The sequence below is a fragment of the Lates calcarifer genome, linkage group LG6, assembly GCF_001640805.2.
Source record: "Lates calcarifer isolate ASB-BC8 linkage group LG6, TLL_Latcal_v3, whole genome shotgun sequence".
Classification (NCBI taxonomy): domain Eukaryota; kingdom Metazoa; phylum Chordata; class Actinopteri; family Centropomidae; genus Lates; species Lates calcarifer.
Genome location: NC_066838.1, coordinates 5,669,710 through 5,697,654, shown reverse-complemented (window position 1 = coordinate 5,697,654; position 27,945 = coordinate 5,669,710). Strand labels below are relative to the sequence as shown.

Here is a 27,945-nt window from a genome sequence, read left to right as displayed (position 1 = left end):
ACGTGACCCTCGTCATATTTCCCATACAGTTCTGTTTTGCTCAAAATCCATTTTAAACCACAACAATTTAAACCAAAGAGACAAACAGACAATACTGAGTCAACTGCCCTCGTTGTCTTTATCTGGTGAGTGCTTTTTTTTTTTTTTTAATAAGATATTTAAGTATAAGTTAAGTATTTTGATAACGCAGTCAGTATTAGCTAGTTACTGTCAGTGTGTTTAGATTGTATGAAAAATGGAGAGGGGGGAAGAGGAGGACATTTCAGCCATCGGAGGCGGTGGCAGCGTGATGAAGAGATGCTGGAACTATTTACAGCGGAATAAATTTCTGGTTTTAAATCTGTCAGCTGTTGTTCTGGGTGAGTGACCGCAACAAGTCAGTTTACAGCCTTTGGTTGACAAGTTGAGACATATAAGTTTTCTTTTTTCACTACTGAACATTTGTAGGAACGGTTAAAGTTGGAACACTAAATTTGTATTTTCCAGGATGCAACATACGCACGTAGTTAAGTTTAGTAAGTTAGTAAGAGTAATTATTGTTTAATTACACCAGAAATTCACTGTCCGTCACGATATCCTGCTTTGCTTTAGCTAGCATTAACACACATTTAAAATATTACAGGGAGAAAATTTGTTGTGATGACATGATTTGTAGGAAATAATAATAATAAAAAAATTCACATGCTGTTGCCAGGGCAACCAGAACATCCTGTCATGCTAATGTATAATTTTGAATATGGCGACCATAGTGTTGCAGTAAATACTGTCATGTAATGTATTTTTATATGGTATTATCATATATTGTACAATGTGACCTAAAGCCACTGTGTAGGATTTGAAAATGTCTCTTTTGGTGCTCTGCAGTGGTGGCATCATAAATGTAAACATGGTAACAAACATACCACGTGCTGAATTGTGATTTATTATTATGTAACCTCTGTTTTGTGAATTTCAACCATGTGATTTATGGCTGGATGAATAGCTGAAAAGATGAAACCCACTTCTATGTAAGAGCTTGAGTTTCAGCCTTGTTTTAACTCTATTACATCTGTTTCACAGCTGTTTAAATCGGTGGTACATTTCTAAAATCTGTTATTGTCTCAAAGGTATTGCTCTGGGCTTGTTTCTCAAGCTCTATGTCCATATGTCAGAGTTCGACCAACTGTACATTGGTTTTCCTGGGGAAATACTCATGCGAATGCTTCAGCTGGTCACGGTTCCTCTCATCGTGACTAGTGTAATAACGGGTAAGCTTGCAGGTGCAACTCTCACTCTGCATACTGTTACATTAGGTTTTACATGTTAAACTCACAGCATTTAAAGGGAACATACTTGTGGTCTGGCTTGTGTAAGCTCATTAAACTTAAAGTGTTAAGGTCCTCATAATATTTTGCTGTTGTCACAAGTCACAATTACAGGATAAATGGTAAATGCTGAACGTAGCGTAGCAGTAGCACAAGTAGCAAAGAGCCACGAGGGCATCATGATGACTCAGTAATGTCACTTACACAGCAGTATCTACAGTATATATGAGTTCCTCCAAACGTTTTTCTTGCAGACCATAGCTTCTTTGTTACGTTTATTTGTTTGTTTATAGGTGTTTCTCGTCTAAGTGCTGAAACCTCCAGAAGAATCGCTCAGCGTGCAGCAGCATACTTTGTCTCGACCACTCTTGTATCTGTGACCATAGGTAAGATCAGAGTATCTGAACTTCTTGAAACGTCTTAAAAACCACTGAATTCAGTGGTGGCATTAACAAGTCTAAGAGATCATATACAGAAGTCTTATGACATATTTTCGCTTGTCTGCTGTTTTTTTTAGTCAGACAGTCAAAAATATTTAATTTACTATCCTATATGACCAAAGAAAAAGCAGTAAACCTTTATATTTTGTAGCTGAAACTGGCAAATTTTCTATTTTTTTTGCTGTCAGGTGACCGGATTATATTCTCATTAGTTGACAGAAAATCTCCTTATCAGCTGTTCATTGTTCATGATGTCAATGATGCCAAGTGAGCCACAAGATCTGATCTGTATCAGATAGTTGCCCAGAAAAGAATCTCACCTGAATTTCTACCAGACAAATTTCATCACACATTTCACTTTTTTTTGTGAAACAATATTGAAACAAATATTTTTTAAATTATTAACAGTGATTGCATTAGTATTTCCTGGTCAGTTCAGTATGACATTTTAATCTATCAGTTCTGTCATCTTGTGTGTGTATATATGGAACAGATGTAGCATACAATGCAGCGTCTTACATTGTGTTTTGTAGGTCTGATACTGGTCCTGATTATCAAGCCTGGGATTGCTTATGGTAGTAAAAACGATGAGTCAGAAGTTGAGGAAGCCTTCTCCACTGTTGATGCCTTGTTGGATCTTGCCAGGTGAGAAGGAAATGTATATTCTGACATAAATCTCATTTTTTTCTGGATATTCAGGTTACAATTTCTAGTTCAGTAGGGTTTTTAGGTCAGCCAGTGCCATCAGTTAGAGTTTGTATACAGTTTGTGTTTTTCTTAAGTAGAAATAGTTGTTTATGTCAGCTTCTGTAAAGTCACATCATGTCCTCGTTTAGGTTTCCTTTATAATGTCATTGGCCAACATTTACGAGCTTGCTAATGTGACTAGTGTGACTGTTGTTTATTGTCTCTAGGAACATGATCCCACAAAACCTGATTCAGGCTTGCTTCAGACAGGTATGTTCCTCATTAATGTATACCACAGTTTATACTGCACATTTCCTCTCTCTCCATAAGATATTCATGTACATTATAATTGTTTTTTTGTTTTTTTTTTTATCATAGTACAAGACTGAAAGGGTGGAGTTTCCAAAGGAAGCAGATGAGCAAAATTCTAGCATGGAAATGGTAAACATGTCATTATGAAGATTATTCTGTGAATTTTCCATTTGTAGTGATAATCATTGATACATGAAATTGCTCTCAGACCATTATTATTAGTATGTTTTCTGGTTTGTTACAGAATGCGACAGAGGTGCAACTGGTGGGCCACTTTGTGGAAGGATCCAACACACTGGGCCTCATTGTCTGGTCTTTTATTTTTGGCCTGACCCTCCACAAGATGGGAGAGAGAGGGAAAATCCTGGTGGAGATCCTTACTGTCCTGAATGAGGTCACAAAATGTGTGGTCAACTTGATACTGAGGTAAAGCGAAACAACATGATAAAATGATATTTGAAAAAATTAGAAATACAGTACATATTCTGTGGTGTAACATTAATGTATTTTCATATGTATTGTATGTATTCTCTGCTCACAGTGCTGACATTAAAAATAGATAACTTGTCTTTCTAACAAAAATAGTAGTGTTTTTATCCCTCCTACCCCATAGTAGATGTTGTTTATGTTCTAGAGAAGTTTAATGAATATGTTTTCATAATTACATTCAATTGCCTCCATTTTCTGGAATGAGAGAAATGTAATGTTTTTTTTTCTGGGACAAAATACTGTAACGGTAATCAGACAACAATGTTTTATAAGTTTTCATGTTAAGCTGCTCTCATTAACTCAGTCAGTTCAGTGCTTTTTTTCATTACATTCATTATTTCCTTTCCAGCTACTTGCCATTTGGGGTGCTTTTCATGATTACAAGTCATGTCGTTGAAGTCCATGACTGGGAAACTACATTCAAACTTGGAAAGTTCATGGTAGTGGTTATTATTGGGTATGTTTACCTTTACTGATTTGGCACTCTTGCCAAAGTGGCTCTTTGGTTCCATGTTTATTAGCATTTCTTCCTTTCTAAGCAACATGTGATGCACTTTTTTTGTTGTATGATCATAATTTTGATTTATCACCTCCTAAGACATATGTGGACAAATAAGCCTGATGTCAGTACAAAATATTTTATGGAAGTTATGGCCTGTATATTCTCTTGCAAAGTTATGGCATCCTCTGCCAACTGCTTTCTCCTTGGAGATAATACTGGTACCAATGCCTAGAAAGTCACAAGTAGCCAGTAGCCATACCTACAAAAACTCAAAAACAGGACAGGAACCCTGTATCACTCCCAAAGATACAGCATGTACTGATCTTTTAGTACAGGGATTCAACAACTGTCCTGAATGATTTCCTGCTCTGGTCTGGGGAGGATCAGCAATAAAAGGCTTATATATGATCAGTTGCCAAACAGAAAATAAGTCATGGTGAAAAGTACTGAGTGGGGCTATGTAATTTAAAAAAATGTTATATCTAACATCTACCTAAAGTGTGCTGACATCGCTAACATCAGCCACCATAGGCTGCATGTCAGCCAGTCAGTATAATAAACTGAGCTGTGGTGTTTTTTACTGCATATCAATTCAACTGTCCATTTCCTCCTTTTAAAGTTAGCTACTTAGCAACAACATTGTCAATGCAAACTCTTTCTGTTATCACTAACTGTGCATCCATCACATGTTTCAGCCTTATAATCCATGGAGGAATAGTTTTACCACTTATCTATTTTGTGTGTGTGAGACATAACCCGGCTGCTGTCATCAAGGGCATTTCTCCTGCCTTACTGACCGCACTGGTCATCTCATCCAGGTAAGGTGATGTGACAGTGTAGTTTGATAGAAAACTGCATGTTCATGACCACAATTCATTTGTGCATTCATCATCAGAAATGTCCTTTCTTCAAATGGATAGTGCACTAACAAAGGATTTACTGTGTCTCCAAGCTCTGCCACACTGCCGCTCACTTTCCGATGTTGTGAGGACAGACTCAACATTGACAAAAGAATCACTCGCTTCATGCTGCCCATTGGGACTAACATAAACATGGACGGAACTGCCCTTTACGAAGTCGCTGCAGCGGTTTTCATCGCCCAGCTCAACCACATAGATCTGGACTTCAGCCAGTTACTTACCATTTCGTAAGTCACTCCTCCTCAAACCATTGCACCCATGTGTTAATATTGGTTAAAAGTATATGATATGGGACCTGGTGCAGTTTTTATGTTAGTGTCTTCAAAAACCCCCTAAGGAGTCTCTGTGTTTAATTTGCAGTGTGACATCAGCAGTGTCCAGCATAGGAGCAGCAGGGATCCCTGCTACAGGAGCAGTGACCACTCTGTTTGTTTTGACAGCAGTTGGTTTACCTGCGAAGGAAGCCTCCATTCTAGTCGTAGTAGAATGGATTCTGTAAGCAACCAGCAACCTGTTTTCAATTTCCACACAGTAAACACTTGGTGGGAATATATATTTTTGATTTTCTCCCAATAGGTTTTGCTTTACCTCACAATATTTTGTGTTACCTTGCAATACATTTTTCTCTCCCTCTGATCCATAAAGGTATTATAGGATTATATTATGTGGTAGACTGCTGCTTGTTGTGACCACAGAGCGAGTAGGTGCACGCTCAGATGTGGCTCACTCAGCCACAAGTCTGTATCACTGCAGCTGCAGCTAGCTTTAACACATTATTTTATAATAGGTGTAACACTAACTACACTAACTTAATGTGAGGCAACACAAAATATTTGAGGAAATGCCAATAAAAAGATAAAATGACAGTGTGACCCTTCTGTTTTTTGTACTTAATGGTCACTTAGAGGAGAAAAACATTTTAGAGGTACAAAAAGTAAAAAAGAGCTAAATCTGTGCAACACAGCGTAAGTCCTTTGCTTTTAGTGGTTTGATATTGTTTGTGCCTTTCAGAGACCGCTGCAACACTGCTATCAATGTCATGGGAGACTGCATTGGTGTTTGCCTAGTTTACCATGTGTCGAAAAAAGAACTGGAACAAATGGATGAGCAATGGCAGGAAATGTCAAGGTGAGGTGAAATACTAGATGTCTCAATGTTTTGTTAGTTTTTATATCTAATGCAAATCATTATTCTGAGGAGACATGCTGTCAACATTTCCTTTTAATGTCAACAATACTGGAATTCAGAATTCAAGAATTCAGCAATAGATTGATTAAACTTTTTTGTGTGCATCATGATCTTTATAAGATTCATTGATTGAGTTTTCAGGATGATTTTCTTGCTAAACAATGCTTGCAGTGTATTTGTGTTTGTATCAGGAGGTAGAGGAGTGTGTAGTGAGTGGACATGTGTTTGGCTATGGGTGACATTGCACCCAAATACGACAGACCCCAGTGTGGAGCAACAGAAATCCACTCCTTAAAAAATAAACTGTGTTGATCTTATTCACACGTGTATGTCATTCAGAGATGGGACACAGTCTTTTTCACACCATTGCTGACTGTGTTGTACTTTGCATGATAGTGATGCTGAGGGCTACACCCTTGGTGGGATCCAGGTCCACCTCACTGGTCAGGACTCTGGTGATGACGACAGCCTTTACACCCCAGTAGAAACGCCCCAAGATGGTGACAAAGAAGAAGAGTATTTCAGCCAGTAATCTGATCCTGCATGCCCCACAAAAAGAAGAACTGTCGTTCATTGGACAAACAACTAATCAGAGTGCTGAAAAAACTCTCATTTGTTATGATTCACAATAATTTGATTCATTTGATGTCACACTTATTTCATTTTGTATTTTGTTAAGAATGTAGTTGTCTATGATACATACTCATTGTGATAATTAATAGAGCAGATGTAGTTATTGTTTTGAATAGAAATTTTGAATAGATGTTATTGATCCACTTAATTGAATTGAGCTGTGCTGAACTGAACTGTTGGCAGTTCATTTGTACTGATGCAACAGATGTGCAGTTATTGAACTGAATTCACTTGAACTGAATTGATGTAGTGGTTGTAATTATTCCTTTGAACTGAGTGTGATTGACTGTGGATGACCTGAACTGGATTTATTTCAGTATTTCTAGATCTATAAATAAATATTAGAGAAACTGCAGTCATGTATTTTAGTACCTTATTTTAGTAGGTGTCTACTAATGGGGAAAATGCTTATGTCAACTGCTCTGATGGACTACACACTACATAAATACATACATACATACACACACACTGTACACCATGCACCTTAAATATGGCATTCGTTTGCACTGGACTTGAAGTTTCTTCACTGTGTTTTTTATTAGCAGTGTTTTTTTTTATTATGATTATTCCCAATATTTATTGCATGCCTTCAACCTTTTAAGTCTGTTGATGCTGCTGGAACTGTGAATTTCCCATGTGGATTAATAAAGTATCTATCTATCTATCTGTCTATCTATCTATCTATCTAGGCAGACAGTTTAGAGGTTCGCATCCTGATTTGCAGCTTCGTAGTTAAGGGAAGCCTAATGTGAACAGTTCTCTATTTTTTGCACCACCTACTGTTGGGAAAGTGTGTCAGATATTTTAGGTAAAGCCTTAACAGTGTCTCAAATCAGATTTATAAACCCTTCACTCTGTTTGTGAAAATGCAAAAAAGGAAGATTTCACAGTTGTTTTTTTTCCACATGAGACCAGGTCTTGATTAAAAAACACTATACTTAGACCGGCCAAATCTGGACAGGATTATCCCAGAGAGGCTAAAGACTTTTTAAAAAACAGTTGTATTCCCTGAGAACATATTTTCTTCTTACTGGATTTGGGTAACATTCATTTGATGGAATATTTCTAATAAATCTGCTGATCCATTTATTGTCACAAAAGTCAATTCCTTTGACACTGTACTCAGACGAGTACAGAATGTCCTCTTTAACCATTGATCTCAGAGAGACTGATGTGGCTTTTATCATTCTATTATTGCTCTTAACAGTACATTGGAGTTGGAATTTCTAACAGAACTCCCCATGCTGCAACAAATTCCCATTATCATCCATAAAATGAGCAACAGCCCAGAATCCCTTTGGATCTCCATTCCTGTGTGTATGTAGATTTTCTACTGAGTAATATCTATCTGTTGTTCCACACTAGAGTGATATGTAGTGTTAAGTTATATTGATAAATTAATTCTACCCATTTTTAAAAAAATCACATTGATGACAATAAACCAAAAAGACTGTCGGTTCTTAATAAAAGATTTTAGCCATTTCACATTCAGACACCATTCACCATGATGGAAACACGCCTCCACGGAGAAACAAACTTCAACATATTAGGCATTTTCAGTATCAAGTTAGCAGAAGTGAATAAAAGGTCGACTTCTGTTGTGAACTGGCTTTTCTTTCAAAATAAAACAGATCTTCAGACTGGGTGGTTTTTAAACCAGTTATACCACATGATAATATTTCATTGGCGTGACTAAATTCACACGCTTCTACTGTGAAAGCATCGTTCATTATAAATTTTGGTTCATTTTTTTCTTCTCACGTCGAAACTTTCTGTTCTTTTATTTTGAAGACAACCCGTCTAACCCCCAAAAACTCTTGCTTTATACATATGTTACGTCAGAGATGTGCGTCGCTGACGCAGAATCGTGACGTTAGGTTTAGCGAGAGTTCATCAACTTCATCAGCGTGGGGTTTTTTTTTTATAATTTTTCTGCTTTGAATAAAGTCTATTCTTTGGACTTATTGTTCCGCGCAGTGAGTCGCCATCAGCAGTAATGTGAAGGTAGGCGGTCTGTTTGTTGTTGGTACCACAGTGCACCTTCAGCAGCAGGATGCTGTCAGCTAACACACCACATCCGCTGTTACTCTACAGACATGCTCTTGTTGTTTGTCTGTCATATCACTATTAGCAGTTGATTGATAATGATAGGATTCAAAAACAACATTGCATTTAGCTAACCTAGTACTGTTTGGTACAACAAACCCGAAACCAGTTGTCAGAGGAGAGTCAGAAGACAATAATTTTACCGACCACAGCCATCAATACTGTTGGTGACAAACAAAGTAGTAACTTATGATGGGTTTCATTCTTCTCCCTTGCCAACATTTAGGAGTGAAATGGCAACATTTCCAACCTTTTATTGGTTTTTATTTTCTTAACTTTCTTAACCCGTTATATCCTCACTCACTGACACAATTAAGTTTTTACACAACAACAAGTTTTTAGTTTTCCAGCCAAGGATGGTCCGGTTACTAGCCAGGAATATTTTCAGTGTTCAAAATTAGATAATTGGACAACACTTTCGAATGTCATCTTAAGAAGTTACCAGTCAACATGGTAGGTGACCATTATAGATTTAATCACGATGACAAAGTGATAAATTGTTTTGGCTTTAAGAACACATTCATTTCAGTTTTGTGTACAGTAATTGCAAAGATGTGTAATTACTTCATCTTATTTTCATTTCCCTTCTCATTCTCCTTCACTGAAGTGACCCCTGCTGTGATGCCTCCAACCATGGCTCAGATCAGTGATCCAAAGATCGCTTTTGCCTACCTGCGCCCAGCCTGTGTCCTGCTGACCCGGGAACCAACTGTGACCAATGTGGAGACACTGAGTGGCCAGTTAAAAGAGGTGAATGATGCAACATTGCAGCAGCTCCAAGAGTATGTCCTCTTCCCTCTTCGCTTTGTCCTTAAAGTCCCTGGGCCCAAGAAGGAGAAATTGGTGCGGGCTGTGACCGAGGCCATGAGCTACGTCCTGGAGAACACGTGTGTCCAGAGCTGGGAGACCCTCTGTGACCTCCTCTCAGAGCTCTGTCTCTGCCTCTGCTCTCCAGCTGATCCTGGGAAACCTGCAGATACATCAGAGGAGCTGAAACTGGCTGTGCTGAGGTGCCTGGACGCCCTGCTTCATGCTGCTTACGGTGATATAGTTTTCAGACTCTTTGAACCGATAATGCTGCCTGGGGTGGGAGCTGCCATATCACTGCTGCTGGCTTTGGGAGAGAAGGAGAAATCTCGGGATGTACAGGCAGCAGCGCTGAAGTGCCTCCAGGCTTTGACTGTGCAGTGTGACTGCTCTCAGGACCACGTCGTCCCATCCTTAGAGGAGCGACGAACTATGGGCAGCACCATGGCTTCATTCTTACCTGGGATCACGATGGCTGTAGCCAGGATCATTACTGGAGATCTGAGACAAGGCCATGCAGTTACAGTCAGGGCCATCAAGGTACAGTACTGACAGTCTCTCTCAGCTGTTAATCTGTATTCAGTCTTGTGTCACACAAGTATATATAAACATTTACTGTCATAGATATTATTATATACTATAAAGGCTGCAATAATAAAGATTATTGTCATTGTTGAAACAAAGAGATACTCGATTTCAATACTCAATGATATTAAAAGAGAGAAAAGCCAAGCAATGATCTGCTTTTTTGATTCATAAATGACATAAATACTTAAGCAGTACTCATAGTTGTATTATTACTATTTGGAAAATTACTGAATGACACTCTAACATGGTAGGATTGCAATTTGTTTGTGGGGTGATGGCAAAGTAACCACGCAACTACAAAGTGGAATAAAAGGTGATTATGTCCTTGTAAAATGTAATGCAGCAATTTGTTCATGCCATATCATCATGTCTCTTCACTCAATCTCCTTCAGGTTTGGTCCAGGGCTGTGGGGCTCGTCATGGAGGATGCCCAGCTTCAGGCCAGTGAGCCTTGGAAGACTCCCTCACCAGACCTGGGTAAGATTGCACAGCTGGTGGTCCATCGGACACAGGACTGGGTGAAGAGCACAGCAGGGAAACTGTCAGTGCTGCTGAAGAAGATTGTCTCCTGCACCTCGGCCCACCAGCACTGGAGGGTTCGGCTGGAGCTGGTGGAGCTGGCTGACCACCTGCTGGACAGGTGTAGTCAGTCACTAGGAGAGTGTGTTGGGCAGCTACTGGAAGCACTGGTGGGAGCAGTCAATGATGAGGAGCCTAGAGTCAGAGAGAGGTTTGATTTAGTTTACATTTTGTGTGAGGGAAAAAAAGAAAACCCCAACTAATTCATACAAGATGTTTATTGAAACTCATCATGTCTTCTCTCTTCTAGGTGTCAGGTTGTTCTCAGAGAGGTATCACAGAGGAATCAGAGCTGTAGCAGCAGCAGTGCTCAGACCTTCACTGACGTGCTCTCAGAGAATCTCCACTCTTTGGCCACCTCCCTGCCCAGACTGATGAGGACCTCTGATGACCAGAAGAAACTGTTTGTCCTCAATGTGTTTCTTGGTTACTTAAAAGTCCTGGGACCACTTGTCTCTGTGGTGCTGAACTCAGCTGCACATCTGGAGAGGATTTCCATAGCCTTGATGCAGGTAATGTTTGTAAAGAACAATCTATTAGAATCATATCTCTTGGTCAAACACATGGTGGCTTGTAGTTTCACTGTGGTACTGGGTGACAGTATGTGCTGACAGGGTGTATAAAGCCAGTGGTAATGAAGTTGAAACATTGTGAAACTTTGTGTAAGATTGTCCCTGTACCATAGTTAAACAGCATATGTATCTGTTTTTGTATTTCATTCCCAACTAAGAACTGATTCCACTTCTGTGAACTTGAAAATATCAAGTCTAAATGTGAAATTTGTTGTTGATTATGGCAAAAACATTTCATGAATTTAGCAGGAGATGTGTCACATTATTCAAAATCATATCATATGATCATATTATGGCTAATACCTGATCTGTAAAAACTATCAGAGCCATAACGTTGAGGCATGTCAGGTCAATGCATTCCTATAACATGGTTTAATTCTTGGATTATTGTATGTAACTTTACTATGATCGTTTGATCATTTATTCTTATGGTATTTCTTAGTCATTAGTATTGTATTTATACCTTCTTACTTTATTCACATTATAGTTTTAATTTATCATGTAACAAATGCTCAAATAACAAATGATTGTAGCTACTCAACAGTGAGATTATCATATGATATTATGGGGACTTTCCATCTCTGTGTTCTGTCCAGAGTCTTTCCAGATAACAGGGGGACTATGAAGAATATTCATAATACATTTTGATTATTTGGAATTTTCACAGCACACAGTATTTAAGCATAATAATAATTAAATAATAAATAATAATAATTTGTAGTTTCATATCAGACTCTACATGGTGTTTGACTTTGTCTGCTTTCTTGCCCTTGTCTATCATGGCAGCAAACTTGAAACCACAGTTGAGAGGAAGTTACAATTCATCTTAAATCATAAGTTGTCAAAAACACAACAAACACTTCTGTATGCCCTTACAGGTGCTGGAGCTGGATGTGATGGACGTTTCCATTGTAGAAGAAAGAAGTTACAGCTCCACCATAGAAACAAGTTCAACCTCTCCTGATTCCTACACTGCTCATATACAGAGGAAGCATTTTCTCTACTTCACTGATGAGAAGATCTTGTCTGTGCTCATGGAGATCTGTCGGACATTAGGTATGAACACTGCTCACTATTAACGTGAGGGATGGGCTATGTCAAAATCAAGATAAAAGAAAATAAAACTAGTTAAGTTGATTTACTGTCAGTTTTGAACAATGATAGGAATACTATGGATTAAAGGTGCTCTATGTAAGGTTTTGCTATCACTACATAGCCACTGTTAGCATTCAGCTTCGGCTTCAGCCATCATTGTGTTTACAAGAGGTTAGAATACACCCTCAGGACAGCACTGGCAGGTCTAGCTGCTTAGCGTGCTGCCTTAATTAGAGGTAAAGAACTGATTGAAATGCAAGCAAAACAAGTTAAGACAGCTCTTCGTGAGTAAACAAATGAGGTTTTATGCTGAACTTGTAAAGTTTCCTCTAGACTGGTAAGTAAACATATGTTAATGCTAACACTGACAATGTAGCTATAGCAAAAACTTTGATGAAGCACCTTTAAAGCAGGCTACATTTTGTGCCTACCATGTATGTTTACAGTTGACATTGACATCTTTGACAGTTTTGCCAGAAATATAACTTATACAAAAAATGTTTGCTCTTTCTATCTTTAGGTTACTATGGCAACATTTACTTGCTGACTGATCACTTTCTGGATCTGTATCGCCAGTCTTCAGCATACAGAAAGCAAGCTGCCATGGTACTAAACGAGATTATCAGGGGTGCCGCAGCCATCACCATGGCAGCAGAGAATCAGGGTTTGGAGGGTGAAGGTCGTGAACGCTCTGCCACCAAGGAAGACCTTACAGAAGCAGTGGTGTCTGTCATGGAAGAATACATCAGTCTGAACAACTGGCACTTGATTACTGTCAGTGAGGAGACAGACAGAGACCGACAGGACCAACAGGTGAGGATAGTTTCAGTCCTGCAGTGTTAAGGTTTTGTCAAGGGTTTTACTCTGGACAAAAGTTTGGTATCAGTCTTATGTCTGTATGCTTATTTCAAAGTTACAGCCAGCAATTGATTAGCTTAGCTTAGCATAAGGGCTGGAAGTGGAAGGAAACTGTCCAAAGGTATAAAATTGGTCTCCCAGCACCAGTAACATTAACGGTTGATACTGTTCAATATTTGCAAAAATCGAAATGCAAAACAGACACCTTGTGGTTGTTACAAGGAGTTACATACTGTAACTATTTCTGCTGGCTCTAGCTTCATATTTAATTTAGAAAGCAAAAGCAAAGTCTATTTCCCAAAATGTTGAGTTTCTCCTTCAATGTGCTTTGATGATTTAAAGTTTGACATGGCAATGGAATGTGATTAATGAGTTATGAATATTGCATCATCATCAGATAAATGTGCTCATCAGCAAACTCTCTGTGAATGATCATCACGTGAAATCGATGATCCCACTCTTCATGGAATGATATTCTGAATGCATATGAATATATCTAGAATTTTACATACTCATTTTGTATTCTGTCAATATTTCTTACTCAAGTGTGATATTAAACTGCTGTTTCCAGCCCATATTCCACAACTCTCTCTGCATTTAAATTTGATTCACTTCACTGCAAACTAAGTGCTCCAGGCATTATTGAGATACACATCCACACTTTGTTCACAGCATGGCCTCGGACTGATCGCTGTGTGCTCTCATGCCTTAACAGACTGAGCAGAGGAGGGAGCTGCTCTAGGGTTTCAGCTGCTCAGAGCTTTCAAGGCTGGGTTATTGAGCTGACAGAAAAGGAAAATATTTCAGGGCCTCCAACCAGCAGGGCCCTGAAAATAATGGCAGCACTGTGTTAGCTTGTAGATAAACTTGCAGTTTTTCATTGTCAGCGATAATGTGTCTCTGGAGACACACTACCAATTAAAAAGGATTCTAAGCACAGAAATACACATTAGTTAGAAGGAAGTTTTGGCCACTGTAGAGACTGTCTTAGGTTCCTCCTTCAAGTCAGATAATTTACGTTCATAAATGGTATACAGGATAAACAGGAAAATGGTAGAAACTACAGGCAACCAACTGTTTATGTTGACATCACTGTTGACAAACTATTGTATGAGAAAAGTTAGCACAGCCACTGTTTGTACTCTTTTCTGATACGACAGGACTGATGGCTAATATTAATGCTTCAACATCAATGCATTGCATTTCTTTGCACTCTACTACCACCAACTGATGATCACAGAGTTGTGACCATTTTGGATCACATCTGCACTAATACTATTTAACAATATGCTTGTACACTAGTGTCAAAACTCCACATTGTACCTTTAAGTTTCTTGGAAGAAATATCCTCCTTGCTAGTTAATCCTTCACCTAATTACAATTAGAAAAGCTGTATAACGCATGACACTGACATTTGTCTTCTGTCTTTCTGTAGCTGCTCAGCCCACCCAGACTCCTCTCCATATCCAACAGTGATGTCAGCAACATTAATGCAAACTCTCTCCAAGTGATTACATCGTCATTTGGCTTCCCGTCTCCCTCATCACCCACTTCAACAATCCACCAGCTCAACAGCAACATCTGGCAGCTCTGCATCCAGCTCGAGGGCATCGCTTGCTTTTCTAAGGCCCTGGGGTGTGACTTTCGTCCCCTGTTGATGACATCACTATACCCTGTGCTGGAGAAGGCTGGGGAGGAGACACTACTGGTCAGCCAGGCAGCGCTGGGCTCCATGTGGGACATCAGTAAAGCCTGTGGTTACCCCTCCTTGAAGGAGCTGATCAATGAGAACTCAGACTACCTGCTCAATGACATCTCCCTCAACCTGCACAGGCTCAGCCAGCATCCACAGGTGAAGCACTAATGCACAGGGATTATACTGGATGCTTTAAAAATGTGTTTTAAATAAACTGTGTTATATTCAGAAGCAAAATATTAGAGTATCTGTATGTATGCTGTACAGTATACTACTGTATGCAATTACAGTATGTAATATTTGTCTGCTGGTTGGCAGCTGCTGTTGGACTGATTCAGAATCCATGTATTTTTTATTTTTGGGTTTAGCAATGAAATCAAGTTAATCCAAGTCAGGGCTAAAGTTTAGTGACACTGTGAGTCAGTGGTGGTAAAATCCAAGTCTGATTTTGTGAGGTTAGGTCTACAGTGATCAGATTCAGGACTTGAGTTTGACTCTGAGTCGTGTGATTCGAGTCCACACCTCTGGGGTTTTTCCTCCAGGTGAAGGGTGCGTGGGTCTGCAGAGGTTTGTTGGGCCCTGAACATGTATTTAATCATATTCCCATCTTGTTGGCCAGGCTCCACGGGTGTTGACAGTGATGTTGACTCACTCTGACTGCAGCCTGCTGCCTCTGATCGGGGACATCGTTCAGGATGTGCTGATGGCTCTGGATCTCAGCTATGACCACACAGCTGCTCTTTTCTGCACTGTGCTGCACGCGCTGATGAAGGCACTGGGTGAGCTTTCAAAAGTGATGTCAACTTACTTATTACATGTGGTGGGGAATCAAAATGACACTCCATACTGTATCCTGTGATCCCATTTTATTGGCCCTTTCACAATCCTTTAAAGGTCAGATCACAGAGTTGAGAACTGCGTTTTTTCACAAAGGTAGAAAAATGAAAAACCACTAAAACATTAAAAACAAATGACACCCTTGAGCTTTTTCAGGCTGAAAAATCCAAGAAAAAAGTGCCAGGAAAAAACCTAACCTATGTTTGTGTGTCATTGTTGTCATTTTGCTTTATTGTACTCTTTCAGTGAGGTGGTTTCCCTTCAGCGGTAAAAGGACTTGTGAGTCTGCCAGACCCAAGCAGACCTCCACAGAACAGGAAGTCCTCAACGTCTGCCAGTTCCTGCTGGATTACCGTAAACAGAAAGAGCTGGCAGAGGGCATTGGAATAGAGGAGGACAATCCTGAGGACCTTGGTAATATGAAGTCTGTCCCTTGGTGAAACAGGAGATTTATGTTTCATTGCAGTACAGCTTGCACAGTGTAGTGCAGGTTATATTAGATTGATCTTATCAGTAGGGGATCCAGGATATGGTGACAGAGTATACAGTATGAATAACAATAAAGCAGGAAATATAAGATGCCAACAACAACACTGAGTTTTGACTGGGTTGACCCATCACTGACCTGCACATTCACTGTCCTTCCAGAGGTTCCTCCTCCCACGGAGTGTGAGGACATTGAAGACACTGGAGGTCCTGATATGAAAGCAGAGCTTCCCTCCCACCTCAGCATCACTAAAGATGTTATGGAACGCTGCATCCATCTGTTGTCCGATCCCAGCCTCAGGGTCCGACTCAAGGTACCGTGTCTTTAGAGTAATGTAGTGTGAAGAGGACCTTTAGTTTTGATGATAATAACCCTAGTGAGGATTGTTAAAAATTGAACAGGAACCTTTTCATCATTAGATACTATAGAGAGCCATTAGTTTTGTCTCTGCTTTGCGTTAGTGTGATAAATCACTCAGCCACACATGGGCCAACAGAGTTTCATGTGTCCCTGGATGCTGATCTCATGTTCAATTGTTTGTTAGATCTAAGCCACTGAAACTGTAGAGAGAGTCCTCATCATCGAAAAGCTACACATGTATGTTTCATTCTCACACTATTAACACATTGTTGTATACAATATACTGTATATATATTGTGTTATTTTTTGTCCTAAGGTATTGGACGTACTGGAGCTTTGTGTGTGTGTCCTGAGTGAGAAAGAAAATGAACTGCTGCCCATGGCCCATCGCTGCTGGCCTGCCCTTCTACAGAGACTGACAGTTGATGACCCTTTAGCAGTCCTCAGAGCCTTCAGGGTACAGAAAACAAGTCTGGTCTCTCATTTAATTAGTTGTACTAAGGAGTGTTAAAAAAACCTTTTCCTCTTTTAGATCTTTGAGAAAGAAAATTTTAATGCTTGATTTAATGTGTTGGTTGATCATTTCAGAACATCTGCAACTTGATATTGTGAAAAAGAACACAACAAGTTACAGTAACAATTATTAAATATCTGTTAAATGTGATGTAGGATCAAGTCATTATGTGCAGCAGCTGAACAGGTCTGACTACATATATGATGAATTTATTACATATTATTATATATATATTGCATATTATATTGAAGAGTCCCTATATTAAATCAATCAAAGGGTGTGATTATGAAATAGCTGTGATGCACACTGGTAGGTTGTTTCATTGTTTGTAATTCTGTGAATCATTTAAAAAAAAACAACAACAAAAAAAACCATTTAAACTAACAAGACAGGAAAATCATTTAGTTGTTGTGAATTGTCTTTCCAGACCTGGCGATTTGAGAAAATCACAGAGGTTGAAAATTTCCTGATGAATGAAGATCAGAGTGTTTTTTGTGATCTTTTCTTAAAGCACAGGTGTCAGGTGATTCAGTGTGTCACTGTAAATTATTCTACTTGTCAAAGCCTGTGTTTAGTTAGACTGTTTCTTGTTTCTTTCGTCATCAGACATAATTAGTTTGTAAATGTCATGTAGTCACTCAGCATTACTGCTGGCAATCTGTGGTTCATCCAGGGGATAAAACAGTCTTATTTGTCAGGTTTTTCTTTTGTTTTTTCTTTTGTTTTGATGGACACACTACAGGGACATTTTATTTACATTTTGACAACTTGCTACATATGCACATTACATGCTGAGTCTCTCCGCCAGGTGCTGTGTACACTGGGTGAGACGTGTGGCGACTTCCTGAGGAGAAGGGTTTCTAAAGAGGTTCTTCCTAAGCTGAGCTCGTCGCTGGCACGACAGGCTCCGATCAGCGCCAAGGCCGGACCTGTCTACTCACACACTGTGGCCTACAAACTGCAGCTGGCTGTACTGCAGGGGCTGGGCTCACTCTGCCAAAGGCTGGACTTGGGTAAGAGAACAGAAACACAGATGCACACACAGGACATGACATACTGTATCATTGTGTATGATTATACCTGGTATGATCCATAATATAACGATAATTATATGAGGTAAGAACTGTTCTTAGCCCTGGTTTGGCAGGTTCATTAATAAAGGTGGTTGTAAAATTATGTCCATTTAAGCAAGAACACACTGAGGATAGACTACCTCTGTACAAATGTGTGTATAATGATAGCTCTGTTGAATAACCAGAGTAGAACTGTGCTCAAAGTCAAGAAACAGCATTATTTATAAAAGAAATCACCATACAGGATATGACATTACAAGTTTTAAGTACGGTATTTGGCCTATAACCTCCTATACTTCTGCATTTAAGGAATAGTTCAGCATTTTGGGAAACACACTTATTAGCTTTTTTCCTGAAAGAGTCATTTTGTGTTTTTGTGTGAAGTACAGAGCTGGAGTCAGGATGTCAGCCTAACTTAGCATAATGACTAGATCAGGGGGAAACACTCAAATGACTCTGTCCAAAGTGAAAAAATATTCCCATCCACACCTGAAAAGCAGGCAAGCATGTTCACTTCTTTACGCAAGTAGTTTACATATTTACGTTGTTGTTGAAGTACCTTGTTTGTTTCACTTTGAAAATTAATTACATATGAACTATTTTACCAATAGGCACATTTTCATTTTTTTCTGTTGTATGTGGGTTATTTCTTCAAAATGTAGCTGTGGTTTTGTTTTCGTTATATTGAAACTGGTGGAGATTTTCTGCATCCAGGTAATAGTGCAGCAAAAAGGCTAACACACACACACACACACACACGCACACGCACTCAACTCAACTTAACTTTAACAGGATCAAGACATCAGGCGTCCATCAGATTGCCCTCAGGGAACACTGTGACTCTTTTCACCACAAGATGGCAGTTTTGTATAACAGTGAAAACCAGGCAGAGGAACCTTACCATGAGTTAGTGCATCTCAATTCCTCTGCTCTGATTTATAATGATGCCCTGAAGACACAGTCCAATGTTGCATCTTGAAAATTTGATTGTTGAAACTTAAAATTCAGTGCATCCCTTCATGGATACCATTACATAAAGTTTCTTTTTGGCGTGTTTTGAGTTCTTGTATTTGAGAGGAGGCAACAGTTTTCATCAGTCAACACCCTGTCAGATTTTTCACTGAGGTTTTGAATCATGTATTGTTTTTATTTACCTTCCTTAGTTAATAATGCAGGTTACATCCAGGCACATCTTGTTCATTACAATATGCAGCAATTACTGTTGTATATAAAGTCACACAATACACAATATGGTTTCATGACTAAAAAGACCTTGAGGCTGTGGCATTGCTTGAATTCAACATGCGTAGCCAACTGAGAGAGCAGGAGTCTACTGAAATGAATACTTGCACACACAGTTACTGCTACAAGCAAGTGTTCTCCCTCAAGAACAATTAAGTAAGAGATGCTGTTAAATCTGCACAGCAATCAGCGAGTCAAGACACTACAAGAAAAAGAGATCTTTAATTGATTGGCTCAGAAATGTAATGTTTTTTTAGAGTTGTGTATTTTGTGCTCAATGTAGTTTTGTTATCATAACGAAAAATGTTCATTCTGAGTGGCCGGGGGCCACAGTGCCAGTGTGTTACCAGTGATGTAATTATGAGCTGCCTGTCTAATTTCTCATCAGTCATTATGTTCATTAAGCAGTGACATCCCTGTTACAGTCATATTGGGATCTGATTGTTCCAATTTTCCAACACTGCTAAATACTCAAGGGGAAACACAGAACTTAAAGTGGAACTAAGAGTGTCTTAATGTAGTGTGAGGCCACTTTTCCCCTCTATTTTGGCCATTTAGCTTACAGTGTTTGTGCAAATTTGAGTGGAGAAGTGTTTTTTCTAACAATGCCATGCTCATCACCTACAATAGGAAGTGGCGGTTGCAATCAGTGATGAGGATTACAGTGAAAATGGTCTTTTTTTATTAAGTAGTAATTGCAATCAATTCTAGTTTCCAAGGACAGTGAGTACTCAAGAGCTGGCTGTTTGGTTTTTAGCAGTGATAAATCAGTACAGCTCTGATTCACAGGACAGGGTTTTTTGAAATTTAAAAAAAATAATAATCAGATTTTAAAAATCCACAAATCTGAATAAAAATCTGATCAAAGTGGGTGGACCATCCATCCATTCCATCCACCACCACAGAAACATGGGATTTGATTTAGCGTGGTGGTGCGGTTTCTCCAGCCTGGTCACCTTGGTGATGGGGTGAAGGCAACACATGTTACACCCTCCTGCTGAAGCTCATCATTGAGGGATGAAAAGTTAGCGGCTGGTGACACCATGTGTCACAGAGATAGCATGGCTGTCTGCAGCACTCCCCAGGACCAACAGCAAGATCAGCAGTAATAAGGAAAGTGATCAGGAAATTCAAACTTGACAAAGAATGGGGAAAATGGTAACATTTTACATTTCTAAAGAAATTAGTTAAAAAAAAATACCATTCACAGTGTAAAAAACAGCTTGTGTGTGTATGTTCTCTCTACTCTCCATTATGTGAAGCATATCTGAACTGCCGTCATCACAGGAGGACCTTGTTTACTGTAAACTGCTGCAGTCTACAGCAGGGCAGATGTGAGTGGATATGAAATCTCTGTGAAAACCAGATTAAACAGAGCTGGTGAAAATCAATAAAGAACAATATTTCACCTTACTCAGGCAGCATTCATACATTCAGCATCAATAATGAATATAATAATGAATAAACCCACACTCATACATACTGCACAGCCTTGTGAAAATCTGTGAGTTGGAATCGTTGGGTTGTTCTTGAGATGTTCAGTGAGGTCAGTGTCAGTTTCTGTATAGTTAGGGGTCTGCGGTTTGGGTTCATAGTGGGTGGGAACAGGTCTGGTGTGACAGAGATGACCCAGCAGCTGTAATGGAGAGGTGGTGCCACTGGAATTGGAGGCAGAGGACAATGTCTGGAATAAATGCTGACCTGGGCAGGCAGTAAACTTTTGCACTCTAACCACTCATCTCACAGTGCCCGTCATGGTAGTCAGTGTCGTTGCTTTCACTCTTTGCGGCGCTGAGTGTGGTGTGAAGAAAAGGTGAGAAAAGCCATCAAGTGCACCATCAGAGAATCTGTGTGTGCCTGTGTCTCTAACATATGCCATCTGATCAGATGATGTCAGATCAGCTGACACATTCCTCTTTGAATGTGGTACAGTTTGGAAAAGTTTGACTTGTTAGTTGCATCAGTTAAATTATTGTTCTTCATAGACTAACCTTGAAATTGTGTAACCATAGCAACATGCCAGGCTTGCTACATGTATTAATTAAATGAACCCTCAGAGAATCAACATCTGTGCAGACTTTCCAGTTCCCCTCAGCTCCACAGAGCTTTTTAGCCTCACTTAGCTCATTGTTTTTGGTTTTTCGAGCCCACAAACTAACCTCCCTAACTAGCGTCAGCATTTCACAGCTTAAGAGTCAAGTCAAGTCAGGTATATTGGTATATTGTTAAGAGCCACCTGTTTCCATCTGGTGTTGGTAGAGACCAAAACAGAGCAAAAAGGAGAGTGAATATTGATATATTTGAATATTGGAATTTGCCAGGAGGCCAGAAACACAACTCTGATGTCTGCTGGACATGTAAATAGGCACATTTGACACAAAAATTTGATAATATGTTAAATGTTGTGGTTACAGTTTGTTCTGCTGACAAAAAAATAAATGGAGCTTTTTTGTCAGTGATTTTTGTCAATGAGCCTTTCTGTGGATCCAGCACTGCCCTCATAGCATAGCTCCACCTTTTTCTTCATATCAGTTAACGTGTAGAAAAGTGATGTTTGAAGTTTTCGCGAGAACCACTCATCCAGTAAAACTTTGTATGAATGTTTGTCAAGAAAATTAGAAGAGACAGATGGACAGAGATTCCTCCATCTGCAGTTAGATTTACTCACCTCATACTTTTCATCATGTGCATCTTTTCCTCTGGATTACTCCTACATTTTTTAATAATATCAAAATATTAGCTGTGTGTTTCCACAAGTTCACAATTGAGAAACCTGGTGTCTGAAGAATATATTGTGATATAACACAGTCTACATTATGTTTATTACAAATTAACACACTTCTAGCAAACGCACTGGCATTTGTCTTTGTAGTACTTCTTTCCATCAGAAAAATACATACAGTAACAACCACAGGCTCATTTGCTAACCTATCAGGTTGATCTCTCCAGGTTTCCACAGAACAGCTTTGCTGCTCTGGTTGTAAATCCCTGCCTTTCTCTACCCATCTTTGCCTGTTTTTTTCTCCAAACCTGGAGCCACAGTCACACCATTACAGGTACAGATACATTTAGTTCACAGTTTGGTTTGATGTGCCATACTGGGGTCTTGCTTTGATATTAACACAGTATTTCAAACAAAATCAGAATAAAGGCAATCAGGACTGAAAACATCTATTTTTGAGAGGCAAAAATGATGATGATGTCTGTGGGTTTATTTTATTGCTCTTTATTAACCAGTGTATTTCACATATAGTAAATCTTTTAACAGAGGTGTGTGTTTTAACATTTGGTGTTTCCTAGTCTTTCCTGTAAATAAGTGCCCTCTTACAGTAACTTAAAAAGCACCTCATGGACTGAGTCGTCACCCTGAAGTGTTAGTCTGTTACTGTGATTAGTTAGACTAGATTAGATTTGTTTTGCCTTGTCACTGCCACCAAATGTATGTACCAGTCAATCATGATGAAAAACCTTCAAACTAAGTTTGTTAAATGGGTTAATTAGCTGCATAGTTAAGTTACATCATTAAAAAAATACCATAGTCATTTCACTGATTATTTTATGCATTGATTAGTCAGCGCAGTGTTTTGTCTTTGGTGGCATATTGAACCCATTGTGGCAATGTTGCACATTACTGAGCAGGACTGGCTTATATTGGGTTGGATTTGATGAAGAACTTTAATTTTGTCAAATTGGGATTTGTTGGTTTTCATGTAGAGCACAGATAACTCAGTGAACATTTACTGCTGGTGTTTGTGTCTCAAAGTTTCTTTGCATTCTCTCGACCTGTTTTGCAAAGAAGTCAGTAAATTTATTTCTTGGGTAATGGATCATATCGTATATCATATCATATTTTTGTCCATGTTTATATTCCTTTCTATATGAAGCCCTTCCTGTGTCTGATCCTCATCATACCTGACCTTTGCAGTGATGTCTGGTTTCTTCTGTGTAGGAATTAATATGTGCCTGGCTCTACATTTATTTGTTTATTCATTTATTTATTCTAACTATAAATCTTTCCCCACAATTTCTTTATTTAAAATTAATATTTATAAAATTAAGTATGATTAAATCTAAATCGCTCTTAATAAAGTAGTGAAAATGCATTTTGTGCTCCAGTCAAGATATTTAAAGGTTAGTCCCAGCACTCTTATCTTCAACACTGAAAAAAAATATTCCTCTGTTTAATTACCTCTTTTGAATTATGCATTTAATGTAGCGGAATACTCAAGTGAAATAGCACTGTTCACCTTTTCTTAAAGTTGGAACTATCTTTAAAACATTAAAAGCTACTATAGGAGCCTGTTTATATTGGGCAGTGTTATGAGTTGAGATTTGTACTTGTAACTTGAAAATAATACCAGAATGAATAGCAAATATTATAACTTGTTTTCACCTATGAGGTTAGGTTTTTATTGATCGTTTCATTCTGTTTTGGTTCATGTACACATTACATGTACAAATTACATGACCTTCTGCTTGGCTTACTGATTGATTAATTATACAGCAGGAATTTGAGTGCAGACAAAAATGTCAGTACACAACATTTTCTTGTTAAAGGATGATTGTATAATAATTATTGATAGTTATTCTTGTGCTTTTGGCCATCATTTCTGTCATTTATGAGAACATTTTACTTATCGAGTAATTACTGAGGTCTGAGAAGATGGCGACATTGCTGCAATGACGACGATTAGACAGGTTATAAAAATCTGGTTTGAGACATATTTCCCCTTTACAGATATGTTGCATAATTGTTTGGTTGGTAACAGATATAACTGCAGTGTGTGCTGGATGTTTTTTGGGGGGAATAGGTGTTTTCTTTTTGTTTTGAGATGCTGTAGTGTCCTGCTGGAGACTGCAGTTGGTGTTTGTGTTAGTGTCTACATGGAATCTACATTACGCCATGTTCTCTTTTCCCTATTCTCTATTCATGGATTACCATGACATTTTGCTCACACAGTAAATCCATGTTGCCCACATGAAGTCTCCTGACTTTGATGATCCCCTGATTTTTCCTCTTGAACCACTATGAGGTTGATTTATAACAGCATTAAGCCCAGAGAGGCCATGGTTTACATAGGGTTTTACTGAAATTGCTCATCAAGTATTGGACGGATTACCATGAAATTTGGACCAGACATTCATGTTTCCCTCAGGATGAGGGCATGTTAGATGCTTTACCTCAAAGACTATAACCTGACATAACTTATGTGTGTTTTGTCCCGGTGGGCTGCTCCGCTTTTTTGTGTTTGTCTCATTTATATAACAGCTGTTCCCAGATGAGCTGTTGTTTATTGTGAGAAAGAAAGAACATCTCTTAGAAAAAGAAATGACTGAAATATGACAGTGTGTCCGGTTTGTGTCTTAAATGTGGCAGCTGAGGTCAGGCTTGTTCTTAAGCTCTCATGTATGGGTTGGGTACTGGTTTCACGCCTGTGCACATCTTGTAGAAGACTGTAGCTGTTGGTACTGTATGGTAAACTGCACATTTGTGCATACCAACACTTTCTGGTTTTGTGAGTCAAGCTTTGTCTGGACAGGCACTTGCTGTTTTGTGGGACACAGGTTATGCTTTACAGTGCAAATTAACATTGGGTGTAATAAAGTACTACTGGCTGTGGTTCTGTTCCATAAGCATCTGTGCATGATACCAGGATTTAACTGGGGCTAAAAAAGAAAAACCTTCAGGGGTCATTGAATGATCCTTGACCTGGTTTATTGCATACAAAATAGTCTTCTAGTATTGTAGCTTTAGACAGTGGAAAAGCAGTCTTCAACCCATTGCATGACCACTGGAGACTACAAAGAGACAACATTACTCCCTCACCTCCAATGTTTTAGTTACAGCCCTTATATCAATGAGTAGAACAAAGAAAAAAATCTTTACCCTGTCACATTAAAGGAAATAGTCTGGTCCGTGCTTTAAGATCTTGCTTGATTGCTGACACTCTGTGCTGTTCTCCTTCATATCAGAAAGGGAGAGATTTGGTGTTGGAGAATGTGAAAGAGCAGGAGAGAAACAGTCAGCGGCTGCAGCCTTACTCATGTGAATACCGATTTGGCTACAGCTTACCTCTGGGATGCCTGCAGCAAGCCAATTATCAAGCCTCAGTCACAGAGAGAGAAAGACAGAAACACAGGATTGACTGAAGCAAATAATACGTTTCAGCTCCAATCCTGGCTTCAGCTCCAATTCCACCCTGTTATTCTTTTACCGCAAATTCTAACACCAGGCCCTTTCCTCTTTAGTATTTCTCACTTCTCTGCTCCCCTCCGAGCACCTTGATTCCACAAAGACTACAGGCTATGAGTGCAGCACCAGAAAGGGAGGAAGAAAAGGGATAAAAGCAGTTGCTAAATAATCCCATTTAACTCTGAAATGTGCACTGCTGCTTTTATTCTTGACACACAGCGAGCAGGCCTGTGTCAAGCCGACTGTGGGTTGAATTGGCAAATAGAGTAAGCAGAGAGGGAGAGAGACATGTTTTGAAATGAGGCTTGAAAGGCAGCCCAGTTTGCAGCTTAGGGAATCACTAAATGTCTGCTGGGAAGGATGGAGGGAGAGCGCAAGAGAGATAGGAAGAGGAGATGAAAGAGTGGAAGGGAGTCAAGTGGATAGAGGGAGCAGAAGCTGGCAAGGTTATGAAAGATACAGTCAGGCAAGGGGAGAAAAGAGAACGAAGGCAGGTGGGTCAGTGTACATGAAACTGCGGGAAGTGAGGGAAAAAAAAGATGAATGGAAGGATGGAAAAAAAAGAGGCAACCCTATTCTAACACATCCACTCCTCAAAGGGGGGGAGAATAAGATGTGTGAAATCCAGAGATGTGGAAACTGCCTGCTGTGAAATTTTTCCTCAGCCATCTCAGCAGTTTCTCTCAGCTCATTAGGAGTTAGAGAAGGTAAAGTCCAGAGATGATCTATTTTTTTCCTCTTTCATCTTTCTCTCTCCTCTCTTTTATCCCTCTGCCCCCTCCCTTTCCAATCTACCATCTTACCAAGCTGTGCCATATGCTGTGAACTGTGATTAAATCTTGAGTTCATTCGATCAGTTTGGTTTGAGGAGTGTCACTGTACATTGTTTTATACAGACAACTAAGAAATCAACATATCTAAACAATAACCATAAACAGTTAGTGTTGTATTGATATTTCCCAGGCTGATTTCTGTTGTGCTTAATGGCATTCATTGGTATTCATACAGGTCTTGGCAGTAACCACATAACTAAATTTCTTCATGTATGAATATATATTACATAACAGTATCTTTCTGCCAAGGCAAGTATGTACTGTATGTATTTTACAAATGCAGTAAAGGTTGCATGTATGTGTATTTGATTTTCTCAGGTGAAGCAGATCTGGATGCTGTTTGTGAAGCCTGTCTGCCCTACCTGAGCTGCAGACAACCCATCCGACTGCAGGAGGCCTGCCTAAGGTAACTGCTTACTGTAGCCCCATGCAGTAGTGTTAAACTCTACCCAATTTTAAAGTACTTGACCTGAGTATTTTCACTCACATAGTTGATTTTACCTGTTATTTCTTTCCAGTCGTAGATGATTTCCATCATTTAGTTTTAAGATTCAGAGCAGGAATCCTTAAAATGTTAAGCTAATACATATCATTGTTACTCCTTAGAAATTTTTTTCTATCTCTGTAATTATTTTTCCCAGAATGTCCACCAAGTACACCAAGTCCAAACATGTGACTAAATGAGGTGTGATTTTCACCACATTTTAGTGTGACCAATGAATTATATTTAACTTGCGGACTGGGGTGATAGAATAGCATATCTGTATTTTCCATGCATATTCTCTCCAAGCCTTGTCTGTTACCTCCTCAGTGGTGGTAATGAAACCGACCTGAAGGTGGCCTCTATTGAGTTAATGAGCTTATAGTCAAACTATAGGATAGCACACTAAAGCCACTGAACCTGCTGTGTTCTGCTCAGTCTGTCACTTTGGATTACAGGAAGGTGTTTTTCTCCCCCACACCACAGATATTATGAACCTTAGCCTTAGCAAATCACAGCCCAGAGCTAATCCTCTCCCCACGTGTCGTTTTGCTCCTCCCAACAGCGTTTTCCGACACTTAATCCAAGTGGATCCGGATACTTTCTGGTTTACTCTGAACGAGCTGCACTGCCCGTCCTCCTACATCCCACCCCACCCCGACCTCCAGCCCGTACAGCTGAGCGGGATGGGCAGGCCGAGAGACGAGTACTCGGACAACGTGCTGAAACTGCTGGAGGAGGAGTTTGGCTCGTTAGCTTCGACAGTCAACCAGCCAGTCAGCTAATGAGCTGGTGATTGATGTGACTGACTCATCTCTCAAACAGACGGCTTATTGAACCACTGACGCCAAAAAGTCAATTAACTGAATGGAAATGTAACAATTGTGCCTGAAAAAGAGCCTTCAGATGCAGTTGTGATAACCTTCATGGTGTACACGGCCCTGATAAGCAGCAAAGTACAAAGGGAAAATGTCAATGAAGCATCTCTGCTGTTGTTCACTTTCCTGCTGCAGGTGTAGAAACTGGGAAGCAGATCTGACAGGTCCTCTGCATCCAGAGACATGCAGAGACATTGCTGGTGTTTCTCATTGCATGTGAAGACACTGACATATACTGTAAGTAAAAAAAATATATTTGGTACTCACTTTC

General features: G+C 39.4%; 2 protein-coding genes across 5 annotated transcripts; both read left to right on the top strand.

Moving 5' to 3' along the window:
* Positions 1-25: 25 nt before the first annotated feature.
* Positions 26-7,105, top strand: LOC108882647 (excitatory amino acid transporter 3). Of its 3 annotated transcripts, none has more exons than XM_018675287.2 (14): positions 26-125; positions 224-359; positions 1,107-1,247; positions 1,598-1,690; positions 2,278-2,389; positions 2,659-2,701; positions 2,810-2,872; positions 2,988-3,169; positions 3,582-3,689; positions 4,430-4,552; positions 4,687-4,881; positions 5,015-5,149; positions 5,666-5,782; positions 6,239-7,103. In XM_018675287.2, exons 2-14 carry the CDS (start codon positions 236-238, stop codon positions 6,372-6,374), a joined length of 1,572 nt encoding a protein of 523 aa, XP_018530803.1. In that variant the 5' UTR covers positions 26-125; positions 224-235; the 3' UTR covers positions 6,375-7,103. The 3 variants fall into 3 exon arrangements, with proteins under 3 accessions (XP_018530803.1, XP_018530804.1, XP_050927006.1); XM_018675288.2 differs by having other exon boundaries at positions 39-125; positions 215-359; positions 6,239-7,104; XM_051071049.1 differs by lacking the exons at positions 26-125; positions 224-359 and adding an exon at positions 784-1,007 and having other exon boundaries at positions 6,239-7,105.
* A 1,224-nt stretch (positions 7,106-8,329) lies between these two features.
* On the top strand, positions 8,330-27,945 carry tti1 (TELO2 interacting protein 1). Of its 2 annotated transcripts, none has more exons than XM_018675289.2 (14): positions 8,330-8,479; positions 9,189-9,928; positions 10,369-10,706; positions 10,806-11,067; positions 12,006-12,183; positions 12,743-13,035; positions 14,516-14,932; positions 15,396-15,555; positions 15,860-16,027; positions 16,262-16,413; positions 16,777-16,917; positions 17,783-17,987; positions 26,634-26,721; positions 27,362-27,945. In XM_018675289.2, the coding sequence occupies exons 2-14, from the start codon at positions 9,203-9,205 to the stop codon at positions 27,579-27,581; spliced, it is 3,348 nt and encodes a 1,115-aa protein (XP_018530805.1). In that variant the 5' UTR covers positions 8,330-8,479; positions 9,189-9,202; the 3' UTR covers positions 27,582-27,945. The 2 variants fall into 2 exon arrangements, with proteins under 2 accessions (XP_018530805.1, XP_018530806.1); XM_018675290.2 differs by lacking the exon at positions 8,330-8,479 and adding an exon at positions 8,505-9,034.